This window comes from Ctenocephalides felis, unplaced genomic scaffold (genome assembly GCF_003426905.1).
Source record: "Ctenocephalides felis isolate EL2017-DRISC unplaced genomic scaffold, ASM342690v1 CF-g0.4_SCAFFOLD_01886, whole genome shotgun sequence".
In the NCBI taxonomy this organism is placed as follows: Eukaryota; Metazoa; Arthropoda; class Insecta; order Siphonaptera; family Pulicidae; genus Ctenocephalides; species Ctenocephalides felis.
This window is the reverse complement of record NW_020538040.1, coordinates 134307775-134335425: the sequence shown is the minus strand read 5'-3', so window position 1 is coordinate 134335425 and position 27651 is coordinate 134307775. Positions and strand designations below refer to the sequence as shown.

The window sequence follows — 27651 nt, the reverse complement described above, 5'->3', positions numbered from 1 at the left end:
AGCACACACAGCACGTTATGCGGATGTTGTCCATGAACGACATCCGTAGACACAGTACTTCATGTGGATGTCGTCCATGGACGGCATTCGTTGCGAAAAGATTGAGTAAAACGAGCAATGAATAATTTTAATGAAGTGCACTATTTAAATAAATCATCAAATATTTCGGGAAAGAACCTTGCCATCATCATGGTGTACTAACTTTCTAGTATCGCAGGTCAATGTGTTGAATTTTACAGGCATATATACTATAATAATTACAGACATGTTTGTTTAAATTTATATTGAAATAATGAATATAAAATTTGATATGCTGACTTGTGATTGTTGAAAAAAGTACATCACTGATGATGGAAATGTTTTTGCCAAAACGTATAATAATTTATTTATTATAAATTTATATGTATATTATAATGATTATTAGCAAAAATTAGATTTTTGATCTTTAATTCCTATTCGGTCTTCACATTCTATGCAAGACTATTCAATATCATTAATTTATATATGTTTTTTTCGTTAAATATATTATAGCGGTAATTTATGATTTATAAATAGGAAATAGAAGAAATACAAGAATATCGATTGCAACTCGTCATGGAAATTTACAGAAAACGCAAAGAATCATTTAGGAGTTATCACCAACGCAAGTTGAATGAAATTTGGGAAAAGAAGAAAGTATACAGAAATATGAAATTTGTGCAAATCAAGCGAAATGCTGACCGAGGTTATTTTATGACTATTTACTTTAGTAACCTTAAGACAAAATATATTATTTTAGTATACCTATAGATTTATCATACTTCAGAGCTCGAAAAATTATTACACTATAATTCAACATTTTTTGCATAAGACTTTTTTCTCAAAGTATGGAAATTCAAAATTGTTTCTACTATTCTACTGTAACAATTGGTAAGAATGTGTAACTTTGTTACCTAAGATTGTACGAGTCGGAGATTAACTCCCCCCTCAAGCTTCCTTTTGAACACTTTAGATTGAGTGACTCAAAAAAATAATCCTTCCATCTAGTGCAGTCAGTCATTGAATCGTTTTTGATCGGACCTTTTACACAGTAAACCGATGATTTACATAAAATTTTGTCATTAGGCTCATCTTACCCTTAACGTGAAAATGAATGTATTCTTATCTAAAAATAAAAATGATCAGATCTCCGCACCCATCCTGAGGAAGTTTACCATCTTTGTTTTTCGAAATAACCTGGAATATCAAAGACAATATAGAAAACGTAATTCAAAGAAAAAATGTTCGATAAAGTTTTTCAAAAAGCCAAAACACATTTCAAGCTAATTTTTCAAGTAATTTTTTCACGCTTCTCATAGCTTTTTTGCAAATATCTCCAAAAATATAGATTTTTATAAAATCTTATAATAATAATTATAATATAATAAGCAAAACTCTAACATGTAACTGTTAGACTAAACTGCTATAATTCAGAACGCTCATCATATTCTATATATGATTCATTTTAATTTAATGGAAATAGAACTTAAACCCATTATTCAAAAAAAGGACATTAGGTTCAAAACTACTATTTGCATCATTACAGCTTTCATTTTATATTCAAAAAACTTAACAGTATTCATTTTAATTGCTATTTCAAGCACTACAAAGTGCTATTTCATTAGAGTGCAAAAAATTTATTATCTATCCAAGTAGATGGCATTGAACACATCAATTTAAATTTCAGACAAAAAGAAAAATGACTTTGTTCTTAAATATCTAATTTAATTTTATAAGGGAACCCCCAGGTTTACTCTTCTGGGATTTTGATGAAAGTTTACATGGCGATAGAGTTGATAGTCAAACCGAGCTCCATAAAATACTATATAGTGCAGTAAACGGAGCGTTTTAGGTCTGAATTTTTTTACTGTGCTCCGAATTTCATGAAATTTTGGAATTAGGTTCATCTTACCCACAAGTTCAAAAGTGAAAACAATTCGGGTTGCGCCATCACCCCCCGGGGGGATGACCCCCCTTCTCAATTGTGTAATTACATTTTTTTAAAATAACGTCGGAAATCGATAGAAGAGCTAATTATAATAAAAAAATGTCTTCTATAGTTTTTCAAAAAAACTAATACTTTTCAAGTTACTGGCCACTAAAGATTCATATATTTTTGGCGTTTTTCTTCGTCTTTTTACAAATATCTCCTAAATTATACATTTTAACGAAATTCATGTAATTAACAAAATAATGTCAATAAAAATCTTAATGAATCGGTATTACATAAGGTGTTCTAGGAAAAATATTAAGCAAGATTTGAAAGAGCAAAGTCGTTTTTTATTTCGTTCAAGATTTAATTGTTGTATTTAAAGCCATCTAGTGTCGAGGTTTTACATTTTATGCATTTCGGTGAAATTGGGTTTTATAGTGCTCAACATAAGCTTTAAAATGAGTGCTGTTACAAGTTTTTTGCGTGTAAAATGAGTGAGCTATCATGCAAATAAGAAGGCATATACGAAGTTTTTTTCTTTTAAATCATATGGTTTAATGAGCGCCATTTCCACCAGAATTAAAGTAATTCACATTCCATCTAGAATTCACTTCATTATAGATATCTTGATGGATTCTAGTAGATTCACTACTTTAGTACAAACTATTTTCAGAAAACTCACGATTTTATAAAAACTTTTTTTTCCAATTTGCGCGGCCGCGCAATCTTTAAACATTCATAACTCTGTCAATTTTTGTGTGAAAGAAAAATAATAAAAAACAATAATAAGCCAGAAAGATTCCTTTGATTTTTATCTATAAGCTTTTATACGTATTTTTATTCTTTTTGAGATATAATGAAAATAATTTCGATTTTTAAAAAAAATGAAAAAAAAAGTTTTTATAAAATCGTGAGTTTTCTGAAAATAGTTTGTACTAAAGTAGTGAATCTACTAGAATCCATCAAGATGTCTATAATGAAGTGAATTCTAGATGGAATGTGAATTACTTTAATTCTGGTGGAAATGGCGCTCATTAAACCATATGATTTAAAAGAAAAAAACTTCGTATATGCCTTCTTATTTGCATGATAGCTCACTCATTTTACACGCAAAAAACTTGTAACAGCACTCATTTTAAAGCTTATGTTGAGCACTATAAAACCCAATTTCACCGAAATGCATAAAATGTAAAACCTCGACACTAGATGGCTTTAAATACAACAATTAAATCTTGAACGAAATAAAAAACGACTTTGCTCTTTCAAATCTTGCTTAATATTTTTCCTAGAACACTTTATGTAATACCGATTTATTAAGATTTTTATTGACATTATTTTGTTAATTACATGAATTTCGTTAAAATGTATAATTTAGGAGATATTTGTAAAAAGACGAAGAAAAACGCCAAAAATATATGAATCTTTAGTGGCCAGTAACTTGAAAAGTATTAGTTTTTTTGAAAAACTATAGAAGACATTTTTTTATTATAATTAGCTCTTCTATCGATTTCCGACGTTATTTTAAAAAAATGTAAGTACACAATTTAGAAGGGCGGTCATCCCCCCGGGGGGTGATGGCGCAACCCGAATTGTTTTCACTTTTGAATTTGAGGGTAAGATGAACCTAATTCCAAAATTTCATGAAATTCGGAGCACAGTAAAAAAATTCAGAGGTTTTACCCTTTTTTCCTCTCCGTTTACTGCACTAATAGGCCTGTGAAAATTAGTTTAATTATAAAATTTAATTAATGTTGCATAAAACGCACTTATTTGCACTTATTGTTTGAACGCTTTATAAAAGACCGATTTGTTCAGTTTTTTTTATCTGATACAATTATATTAATACAAAATTTTTGATAAAACTTTATCAGCATATCAAATTATTAGCCTTTGGAGATATTTGTTTACGACAAAAACATAAAAAATCCAAATATTTCATTACCAATAAGTTGAAAAGTATTGAGTTTCTTGATAAACGTTATGGAACGTTTGTTTATCTGAGTTAGACCTATCGACATCCGAGGTTATTTAGAAATAGAAATTGCACCAGCGAGAAGGGGTGGCAACGGGTGGGTGCGGACTTATAATCATTTACACTTTTGAAGTTAGAGGTAGTGAGCCTTATTGCAAAATTTCTTGCAAATCGGTTCACAGTAAAAAAAATGGAGGCAACACCCTAGTTTTTTCTCCAATAACTGGAGTATTCTACTTTTACGTTAAAGTAAGTCGATTGAAATAAAAAATTATATTCTTAGCGATTCGCAAATTAAGATATGCAAGAGACAAGATCAATCCGCGATTTCCAAAGAGCGATGTGTATAAGGAGTTCGTCAACTACTGCGCTGAGGGTTATGCTCCGTTGATGAGGAATGGTCAACATCCGAAACGTGTGCATGCAACACTCAGAAACAAAAAAGCAAAGCATCTAAACTATGAAGGTACGATAATAAATAAATAATACACCCGTAACAATTTTGCATCCAAAAAACACAACGCAAAGTAAATTAAAACTGTTTGTAGAAAACCATGTAAAACTAGTGGCATCGTGCCTTAAGGCAAATTGCTGGAACTTCCCGTATCGTAACGAAATGTTCAAGGAATATTAAATGTTTTCAAATAGATTGATATAAATCAATATTGTAACATTATCTAATATTTATAAGAATTATGTAAACTGAATTGCAAAGTTGAAATTATTTGTCTAAAGTATATTAGAACTATAGTCAGAATTAAAAATAAAATCTGAATTATTTTCGATATATGTACAAAAAAATTTTTTTTCGAAAAAAAAGAAAAGTTGAAACAAATTTTTTTTTCCAAAATCAATTATTTTGTTAAGATAAGCAGAAAGTTCTTTAAATCATTTAAATCGGACGGTTAGTTCTCTCAAAAACTGCCATTTTTTTACACATTTAACTCCGTATCTTCGAAATGGCTAAGCCTGCCTTTGCCAAAAACTAATAAACACTTCTCCCAATCATTACTAATTGAATGTTTTTTAGATCATTCAAATCGGATGCTCCGTTCTCTCAAAAACTCGATTTCTATTTTCTGTACTCTTTGCTCTTTATCTCCGTAACTGCTGGACCTGCCTCTGCCAAAAACTAATCAGCACATCTCCTTATCAATAGGAATCAAATGTTTTTTGAATCATTCAAATCGTTTGATCCGTGCGCCCAAAAATGTGACTGGAAATTTGTATCCATACAAACATACACACACACACATCCATTTTTTCTGAGGTATGCCAAAATGTTCAGAAACCTTCAAAACGTCGAGAAATGTAAAAATTTTCAATTTCGATTTTTGGCCCATTTCAATAACTTACCCTACGGTAAATCGAAGAAAAGTTTCAGGGTTACTAAAATACAACATTTACAAAAAGTTTAAAAAGTAAATATTCAGTAAAAATATAAAAATAGTATAAAATTTTATTAAAAAACGAAACAGAAACAAAAATGTTCAATCAACAAAAAATAAACCGTGAAGCAAGTGTAAGTGGCGCTTTGCAAATTTGCAAAGCAAGTTGCATAAACTTCTCGATACGTGTAAATGATAGACTTAATGAATAATAATTGAAACTTAGCTATTTGTATAAAATTGTTTATTTTAAAAATTATGTTTTCGTTTCACTAAAATAAATAATTGCCATTTTCAATTGGTATCTTTCAAACAGACTTATATGCAAAACTATGGGAAACAAAGACGCGCTTGTATGTCCTTAAAGCGCGGCCCATTTTTTAAATTTTAAAGATATTTTATACTTCAACAACTTATCATATTTTAAGATTTTATTTCAACATGAAAAACCCTAAATACATAATAAACCAAAAAATTAGTACTAATTAAGTATCAACGCAACTTAAAAAAAAACGAAAAAACTCAAAATGAGGTATGAGTGCAATTTGAGAAATTAAACTAGAGAAAAATTAAACTATAAAAGTTAAACTAGACCAGATCTCTTTTGACCATCATTTACCAACACTAATTATCACCCTTAAGATCAATTTTTAACTCTGCTTACCGAAAATTGATGATGCCGATATATGAATTTATAATCCTGAATTCGTCATAAATTGCATTTTTTTCAGAATTTTCCACCTTCGACACAATGCCAGATATTGCAGGGTTCGCCGACCCTGTGTCCGTGTATGCCGAATACGCTCGTGAGGTAGGAGTACCAATAAATCTTTGGACAGATGAAAATCTGGAAATTATGCAATCGGAAGTCGTCAGTAAGAACCATGCCATAAATTTATATAGAATAATAAAATATAATAGAAATATTAAGATCAGTCGTTCTGTCACCTCTGTAAGTAGTGATCATGCCCATTTTTATATAAAAATATAGACCATAAACATATTTCTAAGTAAATTCTGAAAAATGTAATGTTATTGAAATGAGAGAAGGACAACTATTAGGTTGCCTTCTATTAACCATTGAAAAATCTAGTCATTTAAGGAAAGAAATTATACTTTGTATCAACTTAGGTACCTTGTTAGTACCTTGAATTCATATGTGTGTCGGATTCACTCAGCTTAAATTCAAATGGCAAATTAATTTTTTGTTAGTTGTATCATTTGGAAAGCATCATAAAAATATGTCACAAAAAATGCTATTGAAAAGTTAAACTAACATCTATATATTCAACCTTATGCGTTAAAAACGTTAAATTTCTATCTCGTTTTGTAGAAGTTCATTCTCTATCCGACAATAAAAAGAAACATACTACATACTGCATCGATCTTCTGACAAAAATTGTCAAACCGCCTCATGTCGCTTGTACTCCTGAAGTTACACGAATATCTGATGAAGATGAAAATGAGTACCAGGCAATCATCCTCCTCCAAAAACTTCTCAAAGGAAGAGCCATACATGGATTTGTAAGTACAATGATATTGGTCATATATTAGTCCAGTCATTTAAGCTTAAATTAGGTAAGAATCTTGGAATTCGAGATACCCAGCTATAAGTCTGTAAATAGTTGTATATTGACACCCTAAAGTTGTCTCAAAACCTACATATGGTAGAGTGTCAATACCACATGCAGGTTTTGAGACAACTTTAGGGTGTCAATATACAAGTATTTACAGACTTACAGCTGGGTATCTCGAATTCCGAGGTGAACTTGCTATAATGTCTGGACTATATTTACATAATTTGGAATCAATGCGTGAAATATTTTTAGTGCATATAAATTGATTATATAAAATATTTCCACAACCTTAAGAATTAATACTGCCCATAAATATAAAGTCTTGAATTTTCATTTAGATGTTTAATGGAAGAGCAACAGCAATGGAGACCATTACTGAATTACGATCTACACATAATCCTTTACTCTCACGTGTGCCGTCTAGAAGAATAGTTGGAAAACAGAAGAGATTCCAACTTGGATACCTTCAAGGGGTAAGTAGATGTATGAACGATGTATATATATACTGAATACAGGAATTCAAAAATTTTCAAGATGGAATGGTTAAAATAGAAAACAGATAAATAAAAAATCGAAATTATTTTGAAGTTTGACCAATATGCCGGTCCGAATACTTTGCCATTTTCTCTCGTTTGGTAGATTTAAAAAGTTCCTTTAATTCAATCGTATTAGCAATATGGCTCTTCAAATCAAGATTTACTACCATAGACGAACAACAAAGTTCATAAAGCTCTTTTGCCCTTATTAACCCCTGTGCACTTTATAGGGACCGCTGTTGCGACGAATGCGTTTGTTGCACTAGCTTTCTTAAACAAAAGTTAATAAAAACCAAAATGAATTCGTAATATATCAATATTCATTGATGAAATCATGACTTCTTTTAGTAAAACAAAATTTCTGTTTCATACGGTTGAACTCAAAAATGGCGCAAAGTAACCACACCCATAAGAAAAAAGACCCTCGGAGTGCAAAGGATTATACCTTCACTAAAATATTTCCAATAAAATATCATGCTTTCAGTGTTGTTTGAAGTCACTTTTTCAACATGTTGGAAATTTAACATTTTTTCTAAGATGGTTTCAGTCATTTTGCGATTCGAACAATTTCTGAATATCTATTCTACTCTGTTTATTTACAATCTCAAAAACACCGATCGCAATAAAGATGGTTCATGGTAAAATCCTGGTCGATATCATTTAACAATATACTTCAGTCAAAAATGGGATAAGATCTATTGTTTATCAATTCATTTGATGACATTTACAAAGGTTGGATACCTAGATTCTAATAGATCTTTGTAGATACAAATTCGATCAGAAAAAAATAAATTTTTAGCTTCAAACATATAATTTTGGTGGCAATCTTTTTCTGGTTTTCAAAGGCTCATAATATTTCAACCCGGCGGTCATGTTAAGATTCATTAGAAACGCAACAAAAAGTTCAGGAATTAATTACAAAGTATAGCGGCACGGCCGATCTTTACCAATAACTGATCGCCATGATTTTCATCCAGTATCTTTAGAACAATTTTTGAATTGTTAAAAAGATTCAGGGTGTTTGGCTACAACGTAGACAATAAATTTTATATTTTTCATATAATTATAAAAAAACGGCTTGGCCTATCATCGAGCAAAATTAATCAACTCGATCAATCATCGAGTTAGATCAAATGGGTTGAAAATTTTTGGGAAAAATGGGCAAAAAAGTCAAAAATCGGCTAACATATGCACATAAATAATTTTTCGAAATTTAGTCTCAAACGATTAAGAATGATTTGAAACGTCGAGAAAACATTAAATTGGCAAGTACGATCTTCTGGCGAAAACAATTTTTTTTTGGAAAGCTAAAAATTCAAGATATATACCACAAATCTTCAGTAATTAACTGTTGGCTTCATCTGTAGGCATGACAAATAGGTGCAAATGTTAATCGCTAATTAGGCATACTTGATTTCAAGAGTCAGTAATAATTAACTTCCCGTAGGGTAAGTTACAGTAATCTCAGAAAAATCAAAAATGAAATTTTTTATATACTCGTATATTTACGTTATTTGAACATTGTGGTATACCTTAGAAAAAATGAATATATGTATGTGTGCGTGTGTGCGGATACAAATTTTCGTCAACATTTAGGAACATGGATCAACCAATTTGAATGATAAAAAGAGCATTCGATCAGTATTTAAGGGAAGACTTGCTGATTAGTTTCGGCAAAGGCAAGTTCTGCCGTTTCAAAAAAAACGGGGCAAAAAGTGCCAAAAATGGTAATTCAGTTTTTGAGAGAACGGAGCGTTCGATTTGAATGATTCAAAAAACATTTGTATTGATGATACAAAGATCTAATTAAATTTTGGGACTTGGAAAGGCAGGTTAAGGTTTTGGATATCCAATAAAAAAATAAAATTTTTCAAAAAGTTATTTTTTTTCAAAAATTTCAAAATTCTCAAAAAAGTAATAAAGTTAATATTTTAAAAGTTATCAACAAATTTTAAAGAAAAAAATTAAATTACGGTACGATATGCCACGAAGCCATGTACCACTAGAATTTGTATAAATGGGAAGTTGCATACACCTGGTTTGAATAATTAACTTCCCGTAGGGTAAGTTATTGTAATGGGCCAAAAATCGAAATTGAAAATTTTTACATTTCTCGACGTTTTGAAGGTTTCTGAACGTTTTGGCATACTTCAGAAAAAATGGATGTGTGTGTGTTTGTGTGTATGTAAGTATGGATACAATTTTTCGTCCACGTTTTCGGGCGCACGGATCAACCGATTTGAATGGTTCAAAAAACATTCGATTCCTATTGATAGGGAGAAGAGCTGATTAGTTTTTGACAAAGGCAGGTCCAGCCGTTTCGGAGATACGGAGCAAAGAGTGCAGAAAATAGAAATCGAGTTTTTGAGAGAACGGAGCATCCGATTTGAATGATTTAAAAAACATTCAATTAGTAATGATTGGGAGAAGTGGTATTAGTTTTGGCAAAGACAGTCTTAACCATTTCGGAGCTAAATGTGCAGTTTTTGAGAGAACTAAGCGTCCGATTTGAATGATTCAAAGAACTTTCTGCTCGTTTTAACAAAATAATTGATTTTGAAAAAAAAATTTTTGTTTCAAAATTTTTTTTTCAATTTTTTTTTTCAAAAAAATTTGTTTTTTTTTGCATATCGAAAATAATTTAGATTTTAATCGTAATTCTGACTAAAGTTCTAATGTACTTTAAACAAATATGTTTAACTTTGCAATTCAGTTTATATAATTCTTATAAATATTAGACAAAGTTACAATATTTATAATAATCTATTTGAAAACAATCAGTATTCCTCGAACATTTCGTTACGGTACGGAAAGTTCCAGCAATTTGCCTTAAAGCATGATGCTATACCACCCCACTAGTTTGGTTTGAGTTTGGCCAATTAGCTGGTTCGAATACATTGCAATTTTCTTTCTGTTTGGTAGATTTTAAAAATTCCTTTAATTAAATCGTATTAGCAATTTTTTTAAGGCACGATGCCATGCACCACTAGTTATTTGTATAATTGGGAAGTTGCATACACCTTGTTTGAATAATTCCCCTTGTATGTTACTAGGTCAGTAAGATACGCCAACCTGCCCTGTTCGTGGAGGCGAGCTCCCTTGGCCAAATGGTCGATCTCCTGCACAAAGAAGTGTTGCGTTTGGAAGACGAGCAATCAACGTACGCTCTTCGCATGCTTGCGAAACGCATGAGGTGGCTCAGAGAGGCGAGGGAAGCTGGACAACGACAGAAGGAAGAATCCAGAAGGAGCGAAGCCGATTTCATATACAGAATGGTAAAAATATATTTGCACCATAATAATACATTTATGATTTATTCAACATATTTTCTGATATTTTTGAAGAGTAATTTACGTAGCACTTGCTTCTAAATAGAAAATCATTATATATTATAAATCAGGGATGTCAAACTCATGGGTACATTTAGGCCAAGTGGTAACTTTGGACGGACCGCAATAAAAAAATCAATATTCATAGAAACTATAGAAATAGAAACTAAATAGATCTATTTCGAATATATTGTAATAAACATATATATATATATATATATATATATATATATATTAGGGTGGTCCTTAAAATGGTCATTTTCGAATTTTCTTGCTCTCAGGGGCTCAAATGGTTCCAAATAGATAAAAAACAATTCTCTGAAAGTTTTAGCTCAATATTAACGTTTAGATAGAGTGCAATTCAATCAAAGTTTTGTATGGAAATAGCATGAAAAAAATTTCAAAAATTTTAAAAATGTTTTTTAGGTGTAATTTAACACACAAATAAATGAATAAAACTTATTCATTTGTCGCTAAGTTATACATAAAACATTTTTTTAAATTTTCAAAATTTTTTTCATGCTCTCTCCATACAAAACTTTGATTGAATTGTGCTTTATCTAAACGTTAATATTAAGAGTTAAAACTTTCAGAGAATTGTTTTTTATCTATTTGGAACCATTTGAGCCCCTGGGAACAAGGAAATTCGAAAATGACCATTTTAAAGACCACCCTAATATATATATATATATATATATATATATATAATTCGGAAAAGGCGGGGCACAAAGGTCCAATTTGACTGAGCAATAAAGTTGTGAAAACCAAACTATTTATATCACAACAAATAACACATATCAATCAAAGAACTATCTGACTATGTTCAGTAAAACTCCCAGCTACTTAATTCATAATTGTAAAAATGTATTTTTTTGCTGTTTTTCAAAAATTTGTCACCTGGTCCTTTTTAATTGAGCAAACAGTCCCCCCGGTACAGTTCAATTTTTTTATTTTAAAAGAATTTTAAAATATTAGTTAAGATACTCAACCAACGCAAAATATAAATTACATAGGTAAATTTTTCACCAAGATAATACGGCATATAACAATGATCTGGTATTTTGTCAAAAATATTCATTTACTTAGTTCTCGTGTCATGTTGTTCGTCGCAATACTTCTCCGAAAATATTTGATGGTTGATTTAGATAAAATTTTATTTTACTATTTATTTATAAATCATAATAAAAAACACAAATAGCCCTAAATTTTCACCTACCATAAACCCTTATTTAGGTAAAAGCAAAAATGATTTACCATTGTGTCATTATCTAGAAGCCATGTCACTATTTTTTATAATTTATTACGACAGCACTTGTAAATAATTAAAATTTAATAATTCACAAATGTTTTTTTTGATGATGGATCATCAGTTCTGTTTCTCAATTATAATATTCTTTAATTAAATTTAAATATTGATGGTATTAGAGATTTATAACAAAAATCATGCTTTTATTTGTTTTTACTATATTGTTTATTATTTTATTTAATATATTTGGTTCTTGATGCAAAGATTGATGATGCAACATAACTAGTTCCAAAACTTTGTAAATTATTACTACCATCAAAAAATTTTGTTGCTAATTTGAATTTGCTGCTTAGGAAACAAATAATGTTATATATGTAGTTGATGGTTTTTCCAGTTGGTAATAATATGTTGATTAAACAAAATTCTGCTTAAACAGGCATCTATTCACATAATAAAAAGAACTATATAATTTCTTAAAATATATCTTAGTTTAAGAAACTTTCCATTTTGACTCTTCTTCAGTGGATGAATCACACAAATTATTTAGATACAAACACAAAAAAAACAAAAATTAATAATAATTCACAACCATGTTCACAAAAAAATAAGGAATATTTATTTCGAAAAAACTAAATGAAAATAATAATTTTGACTATACGCAACGAAGAGTTAATTGTAAGAAGACTAAGAAGAAGCCAATCAGAATTTCTTTTATAGCACGGTCAATGAAATAAATAAATAAATCTATATATATATATATATATATATATATATATATATATATATACATATGTTCCGATTTGACGATATAAGCCAAAGCAAAATAACTATATGTATTTAGCTACCTGTCGCAACAACATGAGCATTCAAGCAATTGATATTACGAGACCATTCAACAATTTGTCCACCAAAAAGCCTAACTTTATTAAATGTATTTGCATAACTTCATTATTGAATATTTGTTGACAGGCTTCAGTATTTATTGCTAAGATCCGTATGCCATGGCTTATTGAGATGGAAAAGACTCTGATAAGATTCTGGTCACCTTTTATACCATAAATATCGGATAGTCGAATGCGTGCGCATTAACAATTTTCATAGTAGTTATGGCAGGATCGCACTAGACGCAGGGACGTAATTAGGAGATATATATATATATATATATATATATATCTATATATATGAGTAAGTTCTTGTGGGGCGATACATCAAAGAATAAAAAGCAAAGATTTATAAATTAATCTTTAATTCCAAACGTTTCGACATTCAATTTAATGCCATCATCAGTGGATATTAACGTTGGTAGGTTACATCTAGAGAGTGTACACAACACTACAAATTAGCACTAACATTTATACAACTAACTTGTCAACACCATGCATTTTTTATAATTTGTTGTATGCTGTAAAAAGAAAAATGATAATTTTATTTGAACAAAAATGTGAGTATAGTTGAACTATATAAGTATAGTTCAACTATACTCACATTTTTGTTCAAATAAAATTATGTGAGTATAGTTGAACTATACTCACATTTTTGTTCAAATAATATTATCATTTTTCTTTTTACATCATACAAAAAATTATAAAAAATGCATGGTGTTGACAAGTTGTTGTATAAATGTTAGTGCTAATTTCTAGTGTTGTGTACACTCTCTAGATGTAACCTACCAACGTTAATATCCACTGATGATGACATTAAATTGAATGTCGAAACGTTTGGAATTAAAGTTTAATTTATAAATCTTTGCTTTTTATTCTTTGATGTATCGCCCCACAAGAACTTACTCATATATCTCAACATCAAAATCAACAACTAAATCATATATATATATATATATATATATATATATATATATATATATCTTATTTTTAACATTTAAATGAAAGAAAACTAAAATTGTAAAAATTAAATCAGGATAATGTGAAAATCCATCAAGACATTATCGATTTATACCTCAACGATATTATAGTCGATGGTATCGATAAGTTATCCGCACAAGAAGCCAAGGATTATGTAACTCATTTGGCCCTAAAGCTAGATGAAACTGAAAGAGAAGGACTGTCGTAAGTCAATTTTAATAACTAAATTAATTATGATATTAAACTATATTAAGAAAATCTTGGAAGCAGTAACTAAGCTTTTAGTGTTACGTGCAAGTACCATTTGTGTAAATTATGTTTATTATTATGATTTGTATTTTTTAACATGAAGATATATTTCGAAATGTGTCGAAAACATTATTTTTTCTAAAATATTTTCCTTTTTTACGTTATGCCTTCCAAATTTTTATTCATATATTTATTTATATATTTGAATCATAAAGCTTCCAATCGATTTCAAAGTGAATTGATTGATTGATTTTGATATATAATTCAATTAGTACATTTCGACACTTGATATGTGTCATCATTCAGTAATTCTAAAATACTTTGAAAAATTATTACAATATGTGTGTGTGCGTGAGTGTGAGTGTGTGTGTAGATGTACGTGTGTGTATATACAGAAATACGTTGTAAATTAATTGATAATTAATATTTTTCTAAGTAAAATAACAGTTGATATTGATTGTAGTCACAATTATACTTTTATTAGCTATCATGTTTGAATTGGTATTCAAACATTTTTTTCAATTTTAGGTCTGATTTGGACGACATCACTATGATAACAGAATGTGTACATCAGTTTATAGCTCCAGAAATAGAAAAGCAATTAATTAGGGATCAATTAAAACAGAGACAATCCAAACACATTGCAGTTGCACACGAATTAGTGTTCTCGACAATGACGGATTTGCAGAAATTTGGATTTACGGGGGAATCATGTAGTAATGAACATAACAAAATGAAATTCTATACAAGATATTTTTCATTAACCTTAATGTATTTTTAGGTAGTAAATCGTCAACGTTTATAGAAACGGAATCTAGTGGTATGTAGCTTACGGGCATATTTAATTTTTAACTTTTTATTTCAATAATAACACAACAATCAAATTACTACTCATGCGCAACACATTTAATAAACAATTAAATTGAAACTTTAACTAGATGTTAATTTGCCTTGAGGCAAATTGCAAAAACTTCCCGGCATGTGTAAATAATCGACTAAATAAATAAGATATCAGATTTAGCCACTTTTCAAACTGTCGCGATAGAATTTTCAACCAATTTTCGCTTTTCATTTAGAATTAATCCATAAAGATTTCTAATTGATATTCAATATCTTAAGCGCTTTATAATTGACCACTATTCGAAGATCTATTATTTTAAAGTTTTTGTTAAGCATTCAATTTTTAAAATCAGTGCAGCCGTGATCGAGCAAAATCGACAATAAGTCGAATTTTGGCTCCCACAGTTTTTCCAATTTTTATGTCAAATGACTCAGAATGACTTGGAAAATCGTGAAAACTTGAAATTAGCAAATCTTATTTTGTCACAAAAACAAAAACTTAAACTAGTGGTGTACGGTATCGTGTCTTAAGGCAAATTACTGAAACTTCCCGTAACAACTATTTTTTTAAAAAAAGATTCAATCTTTTTAACTTTGAAAAAAATTAATTTTTGAGAATTTTGAAATTTTTGAAAAATGTTGACTTTTTAAAAAAAAAAAAGGTTTTTTTATATTTTGAAATTTTTGAACTTTTTTTCAAAACAATCGCGCTGCTTTAGGTGCGTAGAAGCAAAATACCGAAGCGCGTTAGCGCCGCGTCGCAGTCTATCGGATGTACAATGTTACGGAACCACTAAAAATGAAAACAAAATTTATACGTATTATTAAAACCTCTATAAAATATCTGATCATTTGATATGCATATGTGTATACACATATCATTATGATCATTGTAATGATCACCATCAAATGGAACTTTTTTTTTACTTGTTTTTCTCGATCTCTGAAACCGCTAGACCTGCCAAAAACTAATCAGCACGTCTCCTTATCAATAGAAATCGAAAGTTTTTTTAAATCATTCAAATCGGTTGAACCGTGTTTACGAAATAGTCGACGAAAATTTGTACCCGTACACACACACACATACATCCATTTTTTCTAAGGTATTCCAATGGTAGAAATCATTTAATTTGAAGTTTGCAAAAATATTCGACTTTTGTCAACCTTTTAACCTAACAGGGTTTAATCCGCTCAATATTATTTATATTTATATTTATATTAGCAAAGATATATAGTAATGTTCCAACTCGAATTATTCGAATCAAGCCAACAACCTGATTCGATATTTCACATTTTACTTCAAATATTAATAATAACAATATTAACTTTTTCAGAGGCCTTGAGCATCGTTAGAAAAATAGAAAGTGAAATATTAAAAGGTTCAGTTGACAAACCTCCTGAGAGTGAGTATAGATTTTATAATATATGTTTAAAAAGGGTTGAATTGTATACCCCAATCGGGTCTCAAAACCGGTTTTCTCCTATTATAGTTCAATCATCTAAACTAGTTAAATTTGATACATTGTACTTCACTAACTCATTATTATCTAGTTTTCCAGAATTCGGCACAACTTTGACATCAAAATTTCCGAGTCCTAAATTTTGAAAACCGGCGGTTCTGGCACTAGTGAACGCCCCATTCAGTTCCCTCATATAAATCATTTCATTTCATTTAATAATATTTATAATGCATAAAAAATAATTGATCTATAAGAATTGAAATATTCAAATATAATGCACAGTGGAATAATACCGTTCGCGTTATTTTAATTATATAATATCATATACAAAAATACAATACTATTCCTTTGAATTAAAGTGAGAACAGTAGCCAAAACGTACAGACTTTAAATAAACTTATAACTTTATGTATATATATATATATATATATATATATAAATGATAATAATATAATATATAATACTTATTTTAGATGATCTGAAACTAATTAAACAAATAGAAACGGAATTAATGAAGATTTCATCTTCATCAGATGGTAAATACAACCATATTGATTATATTCTCTCTCTCTCTCTCTCTCTCTCTCTCTATATATATATATATATATATATATATATATATATATATATATGTATATATACATGCTACATATAACATTGTTTTCCATTATAGATACAGATTTAATGAAGGTTTCTTCTTCATCAGAAGGTAAATACAACCATATTGACTATATTCTATTATATATATATATATATATATATATATATATATGTGTGTATTATTATATGCTACATATAACGTTGTTTTCCATTATCAGAAATGGAGTTAATGAAAGTTTCATCTTCATCAGAAGGTAAATACAACGATATCGATTACATTCTATTCTATTCTATTTATATGTATGTATGTGTATATATATATATATATATATATATATATGTATATATGTATATGTATATATATATATATATATAAGTACAACACATACACTTAAATTCAGTTTCACTTACTTGAAATATTATTATGTGCTATATATAACAATGTTTTCCATTATCAGATAACAGAGAATTTAGAACAGGACCCTTATCAGCTATAAAAGAAGGTACCTATATTAATAAATAATATGATTAAAATATTTTCTAAAACATATTATAAATTAAAGTTGATGAAGACGAAATCACTGATTCCCAAACCGAAGACCTAAGCAAAACAACAACAAGAAGCACAGATGATACAGAATATGATACCAGGTCATAAAAATAATTAAATACTCAGACGAAAGATGCAGTAGATAACGTAAATTTTCACTGAAATAAAAATAGTGTTTTATTTGTTCACGTAATTGTAAGATTGGTGTTTTTTTAATTACTCTGAACCGAATTTTGTTATGTTTAAAAATTTTAATAATAATATTAGTCAAATTATCTGTCTGTTTTTTTTTTCTTTCATATAATAAAATTTAAATTTAATCTAGATTGAAAAGTCAACTATATTTGCATTATCATATTTTCTCTTAATCTATGATTGTCTAATCCCAAATTATCTCACTAAGCATTAACCACCTGCAAATAAATCTGTAAAATAATACGATTTTTCATCTTTAGCTTTCATTGTTCAATTACTCTTTACATATAAATCATATTCATACACAATAATATTAATAATGTATTAAGTATTTTTAACAGCTCAAAACGTTTATAAAATTTGATATCTTAAATTGGCCAATGAAAATATCAACAAATATCTATATCTCATACATTTAAGGCACTTTTTAAGGTAAAATGTGAATACTTAATTGAAAACAAAATGTGTTTTCTGGGCATTGAAGTTGATGAGACTTGTCATCTTAAAGAATTTTTTAAAACTAGCACATCCGAAATAGTAAAAATGTCTCATTGATATGCATAAATTGATCATCCATTTGCAGCCACAAATCACCCTAATCATCAGAAATTTTGAATCTATTTGCAATGTATGAGTTTACATAATCATTATTACCGTTTTATCCACAATAGTTTATGATATAGATTATGGAAAACAAAAATATTTCTCATAAACATTAAAAAAATAAATAACATGATTATTGTCAATGTAATTAGTTGCATAAAATTAGTTTTATGCAGAATAAATTTATAAATTTTGCTTATCCTATACTGTTGGAACATTTATATTATATTAACAGCAATATAAGTATATTGATCGTCATGAGTATAAAAATATCAATCTAATTTTGATAATCACAGTACATAACAAATGCTCTGATTTTACCAAACAATTGCTGAAGTTTTATTATTCCTGCTAGAGAACATCTGACATGATTGTAAATGCTAATCTGTGTGCTGGCCATGAAAAGGTCTTCGGCAGTTCCAATTTCTCCGGATGAGACAAAACATCAAAAGCTTCAACCATTTCAACTTCTAAATCATGAGGTATGAGGACCTGAAGACACAGTAATCAAATATACATCAATAATTAGATAAATAGATAATTAGATAGATATTTTTTTCATAATTAATTTAGATAAAGTCTTCTATAAAGGTCCTCCATCCCCACCAGCCATTAGCTTTTAAACACATTTAAACATTCTGTGTTGACGTCGAGCCGAATCAAGGTAATAGTATTGACCTTAACTATCCTGAAAAACTTCTCCCGTTTAGAAATTATGAGCTTTTAAGTGCAACCTAAAGCCTTGGTAAAAGTATGACAATTTTTTTGGTTATTGTGGTTAATTTTAACTAATTTTATTAACCCTATTGTTGAACAATGAATATAAATTTTCGGTCTACTTTGAAAGGTCCTCCTTAAAAAAAATGTACTGAAGTATGTTAGCAAGTTTCATCAAAAGTGGGCAAATTTAATCAAGATAGTATTTGAAATTTCGAGAAAAAAAATCAAAACCTAAAAATAACATTCTGTTCAAATAATTTTGTCTCGCACATTGGAGTTTGCAAATATTTGAACAGATTGTAAGTAAAATGCACTAGCATAAATCATATTTTCAGATGAATTATTCTATAAAGACATAAAAAATTACTGCACAGCACAGATTCGCAAAGAATTGAAATTGGATTATCATGTTTCAAAACAGATCAAAGGTAAAGAAGCAATACCTATGAGACCATGGTATGACGAATTCACAATATGTAGACTAAGCTTTAACCATACATAAACTCCGTTTCACCTGAGTAGAATTGGTATCAATACCAATCCTAATTACTATTGCTTGGGTGGTGCGACTAGGGCGGATGCTGAGCACGCCATTATGGAGTACAAAAAATGGGAAAAGGGTAAGCAAGAACTATGGAGGAAGATAGTAAGGCAAAAAATCTCCCTCCCAACCAATTTTATAACATTATTGCCAAAAAAAAAGAATATATGGTGTGCTATATAATTATATACAATGAAATAAAATAAAATTGTAAAGATAACTTATAAAATGTATATGACTAATGTACGTGTATACAAAGTCAATAAAAAAAAACTAGTAGTGTATGGCATTGTGTCTTAAGGCAAATTGCTGGAACTTTCCGTACCGTATAGAAATGTTCGAGGAATATAAAATATTTTCAAATAGATTATTATAAATAAATCCTGTAACATTGTCTAATATTTATAACAATTATATAAACTGAATTGCAAAGTTAAAATTATTTATTTAAAGTATGTAAGTGAGCTTTAAGACTTTAGCAAAAATTAAAATTAAAATCTGAAATATTTTCGATATACAAACAATTTTTTTTCCAAAAGCAATTGTTTCGTCAACACTAGCAGAAAATTTTATGAATCATTCAAATCGGATGCTTAGTTCTTTCAAAAACTGCCATTTTTTGTACATGTAGCTCCGTATCTTCGAAACAGCTGGACCTGCCTTTGCCAAAAACTAATCACCACTTCTCCCTATCATTACGAACTGAATGTTTTTTAGATAATTTAAATCGAATGCGCCGTTCTCTCAAAATCTCGCCTTCTATTTTCAGCACTCTTTGCTCGATATCTCCGTAACGACTAGACCTGCCTTTGCCAAAAACTAATCAGCACATCTCCCTATCAATAGGAATTCAATGTTTTTTGAACCAATCAAATCGAGCGAAAAAATGCGAACATACAAAACACATACACACATCACCATTTTTTCTGATTGTGAGGTATGCCAAAATGTTCAGAAAGTGGTCTTAAAAATATTATTCACGGTTACAGTTCCAAAATTTAAATGAAAATAAAAATTAACTCAAATAAATAAAATTTAACACCAACAAATAAAAAATAGTCACATTTTCACCACAGTTCTAGATAGCACTTAGAAGCTCATGATTTTAAAATTATGAGAGATTTTTTTTTTTTTAATTTCTTTCTATGATAGTTATGATCAATACTATCATCCCGGTTTTGCATGACTGAGTTCTGGTACACCCTGTATATAACTAAATTTTTTAATTCAAGTTAATTATTGAATATCATTAAATTTCCTTGTTAATAAATTCCATTAATATTGTTATATCATTATTATGTATTAACATAATGACATAAATTGTGAGATATTGAATTTATATAGTCTATCTATCTATCCATATTATCATCATTTCGAGTTTTGAGTCAAATTCCAATCAAGGTTTTTCTTTGTATATTATTCACCTTTGCTGTTTACAGAGATTTCGAGAATGTAAATAAATGTAAACAAATAGCATAAAATGACATTCGAGAATAGCTTGAATCGCAGAATGAATATTTAACTGAAACTGAAATGGTAATCCATCTATACAACCTAAAAACATATCCCATATAAATTACCATTCACTCTTAAATAACCCATTTATAAAGAACTTTAGCTGCTCTTATATATAACAGTTCTGCATTTAATAAGCTATTATTGTTTTAATTATTATATACATACTTGCAACCAGTTCCCAAGTAATGCGTAAGGCCTAAGAGGTGTTACTTGTGTATCAGTAACAGATTCAGCCACCAGTGTAATAGCTGTATCATCCAATATTGATTTAAAAGTGAAATGACGTCCATGTCTTACTCTTCCCCTAAAAATATTATATTTTATGTTTATTAATTATTGTTTATATAATTATATATAAAATAAATGTTTCATTTCAAAATAATCGAACCTTATTGCTAATGGTAACAGGTGCCCCGCTTCTAAGTTGAACGTTATGTGAATGCCATTTAAATACTGTGTGATGTACTGATCTAGTGGCTCAAATTTTATATCGAAATTCGAATTTGAAGCCGACGATGTTATACTGTTTTGAAGATCGTTTACATTTAATTTTTTAACATTCTCTTCAATATTTTGATTCTTCTCTTGTTTTATGTTCTGAAATATAATAAATCACTTTAATTTTATATACCACTTGAAATAAAATCTACATAATTCTGTTTTTATGTGGTCTAGTAAGAAAAATGTAATTGACTTAAATTTTTACTATCATGAAGAAGTTTATGTTTTTTGTCAGAAAATCTGATTTGCTAATTTTGTTTCCTCGACGTTTCAAATCATTCTGAACCGTACGAGATTAAAGTTGAAAAATAATGTATGTGCGTATGTATATATGTGTGTGTGTCCGAGTCGATTTTTTTCAGGGTTTCGTCGATGTTTACTCAAAAACGACTGGACAGATTTCAAAAATAGCGTTGGTCAGTTTATTATACGGTCGGCTAAGCCGTTTCTTTAGAATTAACAAACGTGCTAAATTTTTCAACCGAAAATTCTAAACCAATTTTTAAAATTTTTGAAAAAAAAATTGACCTAATTAAATTTTTTTTTATACTTTGAAATATTTTGGGAATTTTGAACTTTTTCTCAAAGCAATCGAAATATCGAAGCGCGTGGGCGTCGCATCGCAGTATAACGAATAAACATTAGTATGAAACCCATAGAAATGTAAACAAAATTTGTTCCTATAATTAAAATATCTATAAACTGATCATTTTTTTCTTTAATCATGTCTGCCATTATTTTTGACTTTTTTTATTGAATCTTCGAAACCGATGGACCTGCGTTCCCAAAAATTTCAACAGTTCTTCATTTCGTCAATACAAATAAAAAGTTTTTTGAATCATTCAAATCGGACGCTCCATTCGCTCCAAAACTGAATTACCATTTTTGGCACATTTTGCTCCGTATCTTCAGAACGACTGAACCTGCCTTTACCAAAAACTAATCAGCACGTCTCCTTATCAATAAGAATCAAATGTTTTTTAAATCACTCAAATTGGTTAAACCGTGTTCCCGAAATCGTCAACGAAAATTTGTATCCGCACGCGCACACACACACACACCACATATATTATTTCTAAGGTATGCTAAAATGTTCAGTAACCTTTAAAACGTAAAGATATATGAAAATTTTAATTTTTAATTTTTTTGCGATTACTATAACATACCCTAGGAAAAGTTAAAAAAAAAAAAAAAATACGATGATTTTAATGAAACTTAGTATGGCGATAGAGTACCTGGTCTTAATAAATATATTAAAATATTATAGTCCTACAAAAAGTGGTTTAAGTGTTAAAATTAATTAAAGTTTATATTAATAGGCAGCGCTTTTAGACAATACTCCGTGTAAGTATTAGGCATGTGTTTTTAAATAATGTGTAACAAACTATATAACCTGTAAGTTTCTTACATTATAATATTCTAAACTCACTTGGAATACTTATAAATCATTCAAAATTTTTATGTCTTATTAATTTAGTCTATTTTTTAAACATGTCGGAAAGTTCATGCAACTTGCTTTAAGTCAAAATGCCACTTACAACTAGTTTGATATTTTTAATTGAATCACTTTCCATAATATTCTGAAGGGTTTGTTATGATAATCCAAATGATTATTAATGAAAATATCAGAAGTATAAATTAATACTTCTGAAATTTTGATAAATGATCAATCTATAAAGTATAAATTTACAATAGTATTTTTAGTAACTATCATTTTATGTTAACAATTTTCAGCAAGATGGCAGAACATGAAACTGATCAGTATATTTTATTCACACAGTTTCTTCTGTAATCTATGTATTACACAAAAACAGAATTAGATGTAACTTAATACATACCGAGGCAATTTCTATCCAGGAGCAACGAGCACTGACACCACTTAAATTAGATCCATCAGTTTCAAATCCTCGTTCAACTATTTCATGAGCTTTAGGGTTAATTTCAAATATGCTCTGACTACGTTGCATATTTGTTATTAAATATGGACCTCCAGAACTAAAATTGAAATACTTAATTAATTAATTTAAATTAATAAAATACACAAAAAATTATATTTAATAAATTGCATTGAGGATCTTTCAAAATATTTACAAATACAATTGTTTTCAAGATTTACCATTAGTTATAAAATATCAATAAAAAAAATGATTATAAAATAACATTTATCCCTAGAATATTTGATACAAGTATTCATTATTACTGATGGAATGATCTACCAAATGTAAACTTATTAAAATTAAAAATTCACCTAGGTATTTCACTCAGCATCCGAAGAACACCTGCGCCCAACCATTTCTGTGATGCTTGCAATTCCTCTGCACAAATGCCAACCACTTGTATAAAGTCAACAACTCCAAATGGTGTTTCCTTACTTGCCAATTGTGGATCAGCAGCCATTAACATGTGTCTTAAACGTGAATCACTATTATCTAAAGCACAATGCCAAGATACATGATCGCCTGCACAAAGTCTGTTTCCTAGAGTAAAAATTATACATTTAGTTCATCATAATATGGCAAATGTGTTTGAATAGACTTACAAATTCACTGCAAATTAAATTCCAGCTTGCTCCAATTAAATATATAATCAAATAATAATAATAATAAATGCATACGGCTTAAAATTAATTATCAGCCTTTTGTGAGACCAAGAATTTCAAAGAAAAGAGCACAAGAAATTTATATAAGAATGAATTCTTGTAATAAAACTGCGGTTATATTAAAAAATAAGTCTCTTATATTTGTATAATTCTTGACCTAATTCTCTAAATCTAACCTGTTTGGAAAACATATTTAGCTAAACTCTGAAGCAATGCTGCAGGCCAAGTAGGAGGAGTGGTTTCATTCGCCTCTCGTTGCAGTCGAAATGTGAGTTCAAATCCAAATCCTGAACTCCCCCCGGGCATAGTAGATAATTCATGGACTCTACCATCACCATGCAAGTCAGACAGGCCAAAACTATTAAAATAAATTTCATTTGTGTTTATATTTTATTATGAATAAAATATATTTTAAGATAAAATCTTAGAAGATATTGATATTATAATCATTAAATTACTAATACCTTATATAATGCCAATGAGGAGGTATCTTTTTTGCGGCATTTCCAGCATTTGCATACATGCTGATGTAGTCTAATGGATCTGGACCACCTAGCCTGAAATAATAATAAATATGACAATAAAAATATCAACATATAAGCTCGTCTTTTTGTATGTTATTTATTTTTAAGTTAAAACCAAAATTCTGTCTTCTTACATATATATATGGTAAGGCAGAAATAACGGACTTTTCTAAGGCTTTCTAACCGCAAAACCTTACTTCGTTAACGAAAGTAATACTCAAAGAATGAAAAAACAAAGTCGTATATCATTGTCATCTAGGAGCTAGTATTTAAGCTTGTGAATGATGTAATAAATGGTCAGTATGAATCAGTATGAGATTAGATTAATATGAGTCAGTAGTACTTCAGTAATCAATGGAGTTATATTTAAGTTCAGTTGTTCAAGTTATATGCAGAGTGTACGAGAAGTCATGAAATAAACGAGTACATCAAAAGTCTTCATCTGTTTTACTGATCTCCACAGCTTTGGTAACAGTTTGTTTAGCAGCAGAAAGAACCTACACACATGTTTGGCATCGTCGGTCGTATTTTGGTGTCATCGGTGGTTCCTACAAATTATACTGTCTAAATCAAATAAACTACATCACAACACATAACATGTATCAAACAAACAACTATTAATTATGCCCAGTAAAATTCCCAGTTCCTTCTTAACATAGAAATATGCTTTTTTACTGTATTTCTAAAAATTGACATCTGGCCATTTTTTTACCTCATGGGCTGGGTAAAAAGGGACAGTTAGGGGGCGAGCAGATCCATTGTCTAAATTATGAATATTACAAGGGATTTTATGAAATAATAGCTATATTATTCATAAAATTCCTATTTTAATTTAATTTACTTATTTTTTTTTTTTTTTTAATTTACTATTTTCTGATTGTTTACACCTTTGTCACACCTTTTACACCTTTGTTGGTTCTTTTTATTACACACATATGTAAACTTTTATAGAAGGTACATAAACAAATCTGTTGAACCTAACTCAACTAAGCTAAAATTAGATTCAACTAATCTGTTGAATCTAAATAACAATACATCTTACAAAAAATATACTAAGGTTTTGTAAACTAAACAACAGTGCTCACAACCAAAAAAACTAACAAACAAAAATACTCAAGCTATGATTTTTCAAACATTGCCGTTTATTTCTTGATAGCAACGTCATGAGAATCAAGGTGATTGCTAGCTAAGCATCTGTTGCACTCTCGATGAGAAGAGTTCTTTTTTTAAAACCTTTTCGTTTATTATATTTTAATTTAATATTTATTTTAATTTAATAGTTTTTAAAATTCGTGCTTTGAAATATATATGTATATGTATATATGTATATATATACCCTTCAAGGCAAATATTTATTTTAGAAAAATGTAACATTTTTATCCTAGACACCTAGAACAGAAAGTGCGACACATTTGCGATACTTCAATAACTGTTATTTATTTGTACTTCTGTTGTTTTTGATGTCAAAAAGATATATTACCTTAATTATTATTTATAATGTTATGGTATCAGAATATAAGTTTTCATTTCCTTAAAATATCACTGATTATTTACACAGTTTTAATAAAGTATAGTATAATGAATGAAGGCTAGGATGTTAACCAAAGCATCTCATATAAACTTATAAATTACACTTAAGAAATTCATACAATTTTTATCGCTGTAACACCCGACTAATAAAACATAACTAATATTTCTTATATCAACATCAAATTCAAAATTTGAACAAATATGTATACAACTGTAGTATCTCTACTCTCGATATAAATATACTTTAAATAAGAAATAGTATACTTAAAATAGAAACAATTTCAAATTACCAGTATTTAACTATAGCTGTAACCTGCAAAGGATTTGGTTGATCAGGATATAATTCCCGGCAACGGCTATATAGTGCTTGCAAACCGGCGGGCGGTTGCGGAACATTTGCGACCCTTTCTTTTTCATCCATAATTATAAACTTTTCATATCACATTTAACAATAAAGTGAATAAATAAATACTCAGTAAAATGACGTTTTCAGTTCTAAGAGAATTAAGTCATAAAATATTCCACAAAACATAAAGCCAAATAGTTATACAAAAACAAACATAAAACAAGAATAATTAACTGCGAATAAGTAAGCATCCCAAAATGTCAATGATTTATTATTTATGTTTACAACAAAAATTAAAGTAAACACAGAAATGTGTATTTACACATCGTCCATAGCAAGATTTATGTCATTCGAACAAAGATGTCAATGACGCGAAGGTGGCAGCAGCTGGACCGCGAACTTCAAATGTTTAAATAGGTAGCAATTAAAAATTAACACTTTCCACTCGGGAGTCGGACTGCTATTTGGTACGCTCGGCATATTATAGTACTATACTTATCTCTCAACTCGGAATTTTTTTTTGTATCGGATTTTTTCAAAATGTGGTTATATTGCTTTTAAATATTTCTTCACAGATCTTTTTTAGAATTATGGGGATCATGAGCTAATAAATTAATTTTGTTATATATTTATTTATAAAATTAATAAATCAATCAATAAATAAATGTAATCCGGCGGCATCCGAGCGCAACGGTAAAATGACTATGCCGCCGGAGCGGTGGCATTCGAGTCGAAAGGGTTAACTATGGCATTATGCCTTCAGGCAAATTGCTGGAACTTTCTGTACCGTAACAAAATGTTCGAGGAATATTAAATGTTTTCAAATAGATTATTATAAATACTGTAACATTGTCTAATATTTATTAATTATATAAGTGAACTTTAGTACTTTAGCCAGAAATCAAATTAAAATTGAAATCTGAATTATTTTCGATACACAAAAAAAAACATTTTTTTTCTGAAATAAAAAATATTTGAAAAAAAAATTAAAATAATTTTTGTTCCAAAACCAAT

General features: G+C 29.0%; 3 protein-coding genes across 6 annotated transcripts in view; 1 reads left to right on the top strand and 2 right to left on the bottom strand.

The window, feature by feature from the left end:
- The window catches only part of LOC113377358 (phosphopantothenate--cysteine ligase), a 44135-nt gene extending 31130 nt beyond the window's left edge, over window positions 1-13005 (bottom strand). For 2 of the 4 annotated variants that reach the window (XM_026617651.1, XM_026617648.1), the window contains exons 1-2: window positions 12845-13005; window positions 5976-6158 (exon numbers count right to left, since the gene is read on the bottom strand). The gene's annotated coding sequence lies outside the window, so the exon portion shown is untranslated. Of the gene's footprint in view, window positions 1-932; window positions 1038-5975; window positions 6159-12844 lie in introns of those variants that run through there. The other 2 variants (XM_026617649.1, XM_026617650.1) reach the window with 2 other exon arrangements.
- Window positions 1-17668, top strand: part of LOC113375939 (cilia- and flagella-associated protein 91-like) — a 28934-nt gene extending 11266 nt beyond the window's left edge. Inside the window, exons 8-21 of the mRNA XM_026615875.1 lie at window positions 556-724; window positions 6043-6186; window positions 6645-6835; window positions 7227-7361; window positions 10478-10699; window positions 13917-14065; window positions 14639-14823; window positions 14892-14930; window positions 16285-16353; window positions 16884-16946; window positions 17084-17119; window positions 17229-17264; window positions 17469-17513; window positions 17574-17668. Of these exons, the coding sequence (XP_026471660.1) occupies window positions 556-724; window positions 6043-6186; window positions 6645-6835; window positions 7227-7361; window positions 10478-10699; window positions 13917-14065; window positions 14639-14823; window positions 14892-14930; window positions 16285-16353; window positions 16884-16946; window positions 17084-17119; window positions 17229-17264; window positions 17469-17513; window positions 17574-17668 (1578 nt within the window). The remainder of the gene's footprint in view (window positions 1-555; window positions 725-6042; window positions 6187-6644; window positions 6836-7226; window positions 7362-10477; window positions 10700-13916; window positions 14066-14638; window positions 14824-14891; window positions 14931-16284; window positions 16354-16883; window positions 16947-17083; window positions 17120-17228; window positions 17265-17468; window positions 17514-17573) is intronic.
- An 896-nt stretch (window positions 17669-18564) lies between these two features.
- Window positions 18565-26926, bottom strand: LOC113377063 (suppressor of fused homolog). Its single transcript, XM_026617241.1, has 8 exons — window positions 26582-26926; window positions 24702-24794; window positions 24414-24595; window positions 23887-24115; window positions 23477-23633; window positions 21526-21734; window positions 21303-21441; window positions 18565-18850 (listed from the first exon to the last, which is right to left on the bottom strand). The coding sequence occupies exons 1-8, from the start codon at window positions 26710-26712 to the stop codon at window positions 18710-18712; spliced, it is 1281 nt and encodes a 426-aa protein (XP_026473026.1). The 5' UTR covers window positions 26713-26926; the 3' UTR covers window positions 18565-18709.
- Between the last annotated feature and the right edge of the window lie 725 nt (window positions 26927-27651).

Coding starts and splice junctions, on each gene's coding strand:
- LOC113377063 (XM_026617241.1), bottom strand. CDS start 26,712: ATGGATGAAAAAGAAAGGGTCGCAAATGTTCCGCAACCGCCCGCCGGT. Junction 24,116..24,413: donor TAAATATGTTTTCCAAACAG/GTTAGATTTAGA, acceptor TTTTTACTCTAG/GAAACAGACTTTGTGCAGGC. Junction 21,735..23,476: donor CCTGGATAGAAATTGCCTCG/GTATGTATTAAG, acceptor ATTATATTTCAG/AACATAAAACAAGAGAAGAA.